Raw genomic sequence first — 8,780 nt, 5'->3', positions numbered from 1 at the left:
AACTCAGATTATCTAAAGTATTTTGTTTACTAAACATAAATCTCTAAAGTTATAAAAATAGTTGTTCGACTAAATAATAACTTATAAATATTGATTAATTAATAGATATGTATTTGAATCTAAACTTTATTTAAAGATAATAGTTTCAACAATCCTGTTTTTTAAAGATTATAAGATTTTTAATGATATTTTTTTTCGGTCAAAAATTAGTAATTTCATTCCAATCATCAGGGCAAATTACATAAGAATAGCAGGTAGACGAGCAACAAACTACGCCGCCATCCCTTTCTGAATAGAAAACCCTAATATACTAAAAACAATCCCCGCCCCTGAGGGGTCGAAAAGTTGCTATGGACCACATGCTGAACTCTAGACAAGAATCGAACTGCCTCCGGCGCCAAGGAGCCGAACGTGTCAAACACCAGGGGGACAAAGGCATGCTGATTATCCTCACAAGCTTTCGCGTGCTTTTCCACCTTCTTTGACTCTGCTTTCAGTACCGCTTGCCCCGCCATAAACCCATTTTCCCGGAACCCGGCTAGTGGGGATACACCTGTGAGATCGACACAAGCATGTTTCCCGCCCTCCCAACCAAAAACTAGCACGTCAGCTGGGCGTAGGGTGGATCTCCCTTCCGACGGGTCTGTAAGAAAATTAACCGGTGCCTCTTTCTTCGCCGAGATCCCTGCTCGTCTGAGAATATCCATTAACGCGTCTCGCACAAAGTCATGGCGATACTTAAACCCCGGCAACTCTCTACAGTGTAACGCATGCTCCCCGTATTTATCCAGGCATGCTTTACGGTAGACTGGGCAAGTTTCATCATTGGGGAACATGGGGATCATCAAACAGTACTTAAGGATTGACCGGTACTCCACCGCTGACATTTAAAATGGTATTTAAAATGTTTAGGCTCACGTATTTGGTTTTGTTTCTGTATCAGCTTTCAATGTCAGTGCACACAACTTTTACAAGTATTTCATTTGAAATCCAGATTCTTAAATTTATTTTATTTCTAAATTAGAGTGAATTGCAAGAATTGTCCTTTATCTTTATGCCTCTTTACAGGCGGTGTCCTTTATGTTTAAAATTGATGAGTTTTGTCCTTTATGTTTAAGTATTAAGCACGTTTTACACTTTGGTCCTAACCCAGTTTGTTTTCTCAGTTAAATGTGACCACGTGCAGGTCACATGAGGGTAGTTGTGTCATTTAATATACCCCTGAGCATTTCCCCCAATTTAAAGAACCCCAAACCCTAATTCTTCACATTTCCCCCAAATCGATTATCATCAAGAACTACCAAACATTTCCCCCAAATCGATTCATAATGTTCCTCTATTCCATAACTTTTTGCTACCATTTTCATCACTAGCTGATCAAGTTCTGCTACAGCCTTTGAATACATCAACACACTTTCACTAAAACATGATGTTGAATATGAGTCATAAAACAGGTTAATAAATAATTAGTAATATGTGGAATAGGTTTAAAAAAAAGGAAAAAAGACTGTACCAGAAGCTTTGATTTCCAGAGGGCCACATGAGTTTTGTGAAGCTTTCAGCTACTTCTGTAGTAGTTACATCTTCAATGCCTAAGCTTTCATAAAGAGGAAGCATGGCTTGTTGCCCACTATAACCACTATATGGTGTATCTAGAATGTTTAAAGCTTTCACTTCCGTAGGAAGATTGAATAATTCTTGCGATGCAAGGAAAATTGCATCGCGAAGTTCACGAGATACTCCATCATACACGGCTATGAAACATCTGTATTCTTCAAGTGCGTGTCTAACTTCTTCGCACTTTGTAACCCAAGAACTTAAATTCAAGTCTAAACTTTTTGAAGATAAATCAATAACTGGAAGCTTGATTTGGGGTTCTTTAAATTGGGGGGAAATGCTCAGCGGTACATTAAATGACACAACTACCCTCATGTGACCTGCACGTGATCATATTTAACTGAGAAAACAAACTGGGTTAGGCCCAAATGGTAAAACGTGCTTGATTTTTAAACATAAAGGAACAAACTCGTCCATTTTAAACATAAAGGACACCGCCTGTAAAGGGGCATAAAGATAAAGGACAATTCTTGCAATTCACTCTCTAAATTATAACTTTTCAAAGTTAGAAAATTGGTTCTTTTTGTCTAATGTTGATTTGCTATGAAATGTGATAAACGATTTTATTTTTGATTTGTTCAAACGTTTCATTTACAAATGATAGGGTAGAAAATTTTCTTGTTATACGAATACTAGATTATTTAAATAATGTTTTAAAATAAGCCCGTTTATACAAGATAAAATGCTTTTGACATCATGGTCAACGATACATCAGTTTCTAGTTTCTATATCGGTTTTGTGTTGGGTTTGGTAACAGTTATGTATATGTCTGCCTTTTTGTTTTCGTATCAGTTTCCATTACAGTTTCAGATCGGTTCGTGTACCAGTTTTTTTTGTATCATTCTTGTGTTTGCATATCTTTTCAGTACTCGTGTCAGTAACCATTTCAGTTCAGTCCCAGTTCTGTTATGTTTTTCTTTCCGTTGAAATGACTTTGCTTATAGTGTTGATTTCTCCGTTACTGAGCATTTTTTGGCTCAACCGTAGTTTTCTTTTGTGTTTGTCCTATTGTTTACAGGTAATCTGGGATGATCTGGAATTTCAGTGAGGAGCTTTTGGAAGTTGCTGACCAAGAGTATTTATTTCAGTAATGTAATAAAATGTAATTAGGATCTTTTTTAATATTATGGATTAATTTTCAGTTTTGATATCTTTAAGAGTGACACTGTCAGCCCTATTCGGGTCGGGGTGTTACACTCTTATTGCGAGAACCACGAGAACCAATGTGAACACAACAAAATAAACCCACCCACCACCACCCAAAAACCTAAACACCCCCCCCCCAAAAAAAAAAATAAATAAACTATACCTCACCAAAAAAACCGAAAAAAGCCTAACCCCCCACCCCACCCCCCAAAAACCTACCCCCCCCCCCACTGTTGATCATTTTTTAGTGATGAAATTTAGCGTTTTTTATAAAAAAAAAAATTGTGTGTTTTAAAATTTTTAGCTATTTTTGGTTATGTTCACATTGGTTCTCGCGGTTCTCGCAATAAAGGGTGGTTACTAACGGATCCTTATCCTATATATATATAGGAGGGTTATCTTGAGAATGCTAAATATTGCGAGAACCGTGAGAACGAATGACAAAACCGATCAAAACCATTTTGTTTTAATACAAATCTCATTGTAATTAAAATACAACATCAAATAGTTCATTTCTCCTCTTAAAATCACTCTTATTAAATTTTTACACATGTGTAAATACAACAAATTTACACATGTGAAAATGATGAATTTACACATGTGTAAATTTTCTTTATTTACGAATACATATAAATTTACACGTGTAACTTTAATTTCTAACATTATATTCGAATAATAATGATAAGTGTAAAAGAAATTTTTGAATTTGAATTGTTTTTGACCAAGTTCTCGCGGTTTTTTCATTCGTTCTCACGGTTCTCACAATATTTAGCGTTCTCATTTAAACCTATATATATATATATATATATATAGATGTGTGTGTGTGTGTAATAAATTGTGTAACAATTCATATGCGAATGATTCATCTTTAGCAATTTTCTTAAACAAGGCATGGAAACCAAGTGTACAATCAATCTTGTGTGACCTGAAGGAACCCCAAGGGTTAACCTTTGTATACGGTTTCAATCATCCCAAAACTCCTCCTAAAAAGGACACGAAATTGAATGGGTTTCTTAGGCCAATAGATCTATTATTATACTCTTGCTCGGCTTGATCATGGTTAATGAATTTACTGTATGTAATGTATAGTGACCAAGCAAGTTCACAACAAAATGCAACAAGATATCATGCAAGTTATAGGGTTGAATTGCAAATGTTGATGTAATAAGAAATTTCATTTGTATAATGGCACATGTTTTACACCCAAAAAGTAAAAGTGAAAACGGGGCCATGTAAACTCACCTTAGTAAGTTGGGAGAATCCCTAAGTATTACCCTAACATGTTCAAGTGATATAGTTTAATATATATTGAATTTAAGAGGAAAGATCCACTAAAAGGTAGATTTTGCCTAACTAGCCTAAGAAAGATTGTGATAATGACATGTGGCACTCCTAATAAGTAGGAATGAAGAACATTTTGGTCCTTATAAATATGAGTGAAAATGACATGTGGCACCTCTTTTGTTTTTTAAAAATATAACAAAAAAAATCTAGTACAAAAAAAAAAAATCTAGCACAAAAAATCTAGTATAAAAAAATATAGCACAAAAATGTAGTACAAAGAAATATAGCACATAAAAATCTAGTACAAAAAAATATAGCACGAAAAAATTTAGCACAAAAATAGAGTACAAAAATCCAGCACAAAAAATGTTATACAACATAGAAATACAACACATTTTAGTGGGTTTTTTTAGTCTTCATATTTTATATAGCAATATGGTACTCAAATTAAAGATAAAAAGAAGCTCGATTTAACGGTGAAATTTTTATGAAAAAATAATGTCGTATAAAAAAGTTATGAACGTTTAAAAAATGGGGGTGAATTATGCATGTGTCTTGCATGTGGAGAGAGAAAGTCCATAAATAGGATTTTCCCAAGATATCATTGCACTCCTACTTTCTCCTATACTTTCATCTTAACCATTGATTTGAAAAATGAATGGTTAAGATTATTTCTCATCCTATTTAGGCAAAATAAACTTTTTATTTGATCTTACCCTTTCAACTTAAATTAAGGTATAATGTAACACCGTTACTAAAAATATAACTTAACTAGTCAAAGTTTGCATTATTCATATATAATTATAGGGTGGAGATACAATATGAAGTTTATTTGGCTAGGAAGTGATCTCTCCATTAAGTTAATCAAGGGCTAAGATTAAATCAGGGAAATTGAAAGGAAGAAAAGAGGCGCGTGAGTTTGTTCAAGGGCATTCTAGTCAATCCAAGCCAATAGTTTCTCTCTCCTACAGTCCCCCCCCCCCCCATTTTTTAAACGTTAATAACTCTTTCATACGACATTATTTTTTTATAAAAATTGCACAGAAAAAAACGAGCGTTTTTTATCTTTAAAACGAGTATACTATTGCTATATTTTTTAAAAAAAAATTTAAACCCAGTTGCGTAAAACGCAATAGAAAAACCACCAGTTACGTAAAACGCAATGAAAAAAAACCCTAAAAAATGAACGTAAAACGCAATGAAAAAAAACCCTAAAAAATGACATTTTTCTAAAACGTAATGCACCAAAAACATAAAGAAATGACTTATTTGTAAAACGCAATGGCCAGAAAACACAAAGAAATGTCTTATTTGTAAAACGCAATGGCCAGAAAACACATAAAAATGTGTTTTACCTAAAACGCAATGCACCAAAAACACATAAAAAGGTGTTTTACCTAAAACGCAATGGCCAGAAAACACAAAGAAATGTCTTATTTGTAAAACGCAATGGCCAGAAAACACTTAAAATGTTTGTTTTCTAAAACGCAATGGACTCAAAACACATAAAAAAGTGTTTTACCTAAAACGCAATGCATCAAAAACACAAAGAAATGTCTTATTTGTAAAACGCAATGGCCAGAAAACACTTAAAAATGACTTATTCTAAAACGCAATGGACTGAAAACACCTAAAAAATGTGTTTTTACCTAAAACGCAACGACTAAAAACACTTAAAAATGTGTTTTTTTCTAAAACGAATAGCCAGAAACCACATATAACTCTCTTATTTCTAAAACGCAGTGGACACATAAAACTATCTGTTATTGTGAACTGTCTGAATTGTCTACGAATTACTGTCTTCGAAATGAGTCAATTTCTGGAAAATTAAAACACTTATCAACGCTCGAATCGAACGAATCGAGTGATTATCTCCAAAATCACCGGAAAAAAACGAGATTTTTTTATGAAATTAAACTAGGTTTTCTTCAAAAAAAGCTGAAGAACACGTTGATCAGGTTTTGAATCATTGATTGGTGATGAAAATCGCACTATAATGTAGTGATTATTGAGATAGAAAGTGAAGAAATGGTTGAAGATGGTGGGGTTTGAAAATGGTGGGTTTTGAAGTTACTGGGTTTTGAAAAAGGAAGAAGAAGGAGTTGGATTGACTAAAATACCCTTTTTCTTTATTTTAAATGTTGCCACATGTCATAATCCTATGGCTTCCTATCCTTCCTAGCCAAAATTAACTTCCTATTTGATCTTTTCCCTATAATTATAATGCAAGTTACAAAACGCATAACGGAAGTCGAAGTCATATAAGGCTTCATAAGTATTGGAAAGGACATTAGTACTATTTAATAATGTTTAGGTTAACAAAAACGATTAAACAAACGCGAAAACTTAGACATCTTTTGTGTTTGGTTTTTTTACAAGCTTGATCCCATCCGTTTACGTCATAGAATTTATCTAAATAACATTTAACAATCTTAAGGTAGTGTTTGGTATGCAGGAACGAGAGAGGGAATGAAATGGACTATTACTAGGGAATGGAAAAAATGTGTTTGGTTGGTCAAGGTAATAGAATCACCCATTACATATGGCATTCCATTCCCTCAAATTCATTCCATCCACACCCCTTGTTTTTTTTTCCATTCCATTCTCTCTCTCACCTTCATCACCAACACCTCCCACCACTAGCCACCCACAAATGCCACCACCACCCTTCGCCGCCACCTTACGTTGTCGACCACCAGCGCCGCCATTGCCGCCACCCGTCGTGCCACCGCCGACCACCGCCACCCTCCGCCACCAAACACCGGCGCCACCACCACCACCTGTCGCCGCAACCACCCCCTTCGCCACCGAACATCGGCACCAATGCAACCACCAAACACCACCGACCACCGCCACCACAACTCACCGTTTTCGCCACCCTCCGCCACCGAAAACGGTGAGAATGCCCCTCATCCGTTGGATCAAAACAATCTATGGATTAGAATAGCGCGGTGACGTTTTCGTAAATAACATCAACTTTTACTTGGACGTGCTACATTAAGGGTAACATGGACTTTTTACTGCTCTAATACAAAACGTCAAACTAATGAGCAAAACGCCATTCAAAATTCCCACCTTAACCTACAAGCCATACATATCAGTCACTTCCAGATGAAACGTCATATTTATCTGAAACGCCATTAATACAAAACGCCAAAGATATTTACTTTTATAAGACAAAAGGGATTAATTCAACTGGACAGATCTACAAAAACACCAAAAAATTGTAATGTTTGAATTATTAAAGGTATAAAATGAATTTGGGAACGCCATGGACTCCAAGATGTTTACTTTTATAAGACAAAAAGGATTAATTTCAACTGGACAGATATACAAACAAACAAGAAAACGCCAAAAAAATTGCAATGTTTGAATTATTAATCGATTATAATGAATTTGGGAACGCCATAAACGCCAAGATATTTACTTTGTAAGACAAAAACGATTAATTCATGGCGACAGATCTAAAAAAACAATAAAATGCCAGAGAGTTTTTGTTTTTAACTACACGCTAAAAAATCCTACACACCACAAATGACAACGTGTGTGAAAGATGCATTGGAAAAGAAAATAAAAGGACAAAAAAGTCCCTCCGCCTTGATTATATCGCGCCCACGTGTTTCGACCAGGATCCGTTCTCACACTTCTAACCATTTTCTCCTGATCCCATTTCTATATATATATATATATAGGTACATATACAACTTCTACTGGTCGGCCCGGCTGATAACAGTCGGTGAAGACGTTGGAAGGGAAGAGGTGAGTGTTGGGTTGGGTTGAGAGTTTGGTGTGTTCGGAGTATTTAGTGCGTTCGGGGTACTTAGTGAGTTTCGGTTTTGGTTATACGGGTTGCTCGGGTCAGTATTGCTCAACGGAAACATTTTATATTTTGAAGAGAATTTGTAAATAATGAAAGAGATGAAGACTTTTGAGGGTTGAAAGTGAGGTTGCGTGGTAAAAAAAATGTTAAGTGTGTATTTGGGGAAAGGGTAAATGCACGGTACCCCTGACCGCGGGAGGGATCCCCCTCCCCAGTTTGCTACCTGACCAAGCGCCCTGGTGGTGAATTCCCCAGTCTGCTCAGGGTAAGAATCGAACTTGCGACCTCCCCCTTGCAGGTTTTAAGATGGGTGTCGGTGGCCACTGGGCTGACACCCAGTGGTTCGTTAAGTGTGTATTTTATATATAAATTTTTTGAAAATTTATTATTTTTTTTATAGTTTGATCGGTCATAAGACCGTTGGGTTGGGTCGATCCCACATCTCTTTCCCTTCTTCATGTCGTTAAAAGCCTACACCCCACCTTTTTAACCGCCTTTCACACCTCTTCTGATGTTTAACTCCCCTTCCACATGGCTAGGGCGTTGCTCGGTAACAATGGTCCAAAGGTATAACAACTCAGGAGGGTTTTACATCAACATGCCGGAAAGTCTTACTTGTTTATTATTTGGGCTAAAGGAAAATGACAGCCTAACAAAATAAAGTACATATTTATAGTAGGATATGAACTCAAATGTTAAAAGGTGCTAAATATCTATCCCAAAATTAGCTAGGGAAATATAGAGTTTTCTTTTTCATCACCAGTCATATGTTATATAGTTTTGTTTTTCATTACAAGTCATATGTTATACAAGTGCGCAAGATGGAGGTAACGGAGATGAGGATGTTCAGGTGGATGTGTGGCCACACGAGGTTAGACCGAATAAGAAGTGATGTTTTTAGGGATTGGTTAGG

General features: G+C 35.8%; 1 protein-coding gene across 1 annotated transcript; it reads right to left on the bottom strand.

The window, feature by feature from the left end:
• Window positions 1-1,256: 1,256 nt before the first annotated feature.
• Window positions 1,257-1,932, bottom strand: LOC110907531 (2-oxoglutarate-dependent dioxygenase AOP3). Its single transcript, XM_022152499.1, has 2 exons — window positions 1,514-1,932; window positions 1,257-1,419 (listed from the first exon to the last, which is right to left on the bottom strand). Exons 1-2 carry the CDS (start codon window positions 1,930-1,932, stop codon window positions 1,257-1,259), a joined length of 582 nt encoding a protein of 193 aa, XP_022008191.1.
• Window positions 1,933-8,780: the final 6,848 nt, after the last annotated feature.

This window comes from Helianthus annuus, chromosome 14 (genome assembly GCF_002127325.2).
Source record: "Helianthus annuus cultivar XRQ/B chromosome 14, HanXRQr2.0-SUNRISE, whole genome shotgun sequence".
Taxonomy (NCBI): domain Eukaryota; kingdom Viridiplantae; phylum Streptophyta; class Magnoliopsida; order Asterales; family Asteraceae; genus Helianthus; species Helianthus annuus.
Note: the sequence above shows the minus strand (reverse complement) of the source record. Positions and strands in the feature narration are given on the sequence as shown.

Excerpts from the sequence above, each read along its gene's own strand:
- LOC110907531 (XM_022152499.1), bottom strand. The coding sequence starts at position 1,932 with ATGAGGGTAGTTGTGTCATTTAATGTACCGCTGAGCATTTCCCCCCAA. Across the intron at positions 1,420-1,513 it reads TCTGGAAATCAAAGCTTCTG|TGAAAGTGTGTTGATGTATT; the intron begins GTACAGTCTTTT and ends ATCATGTTTTAG.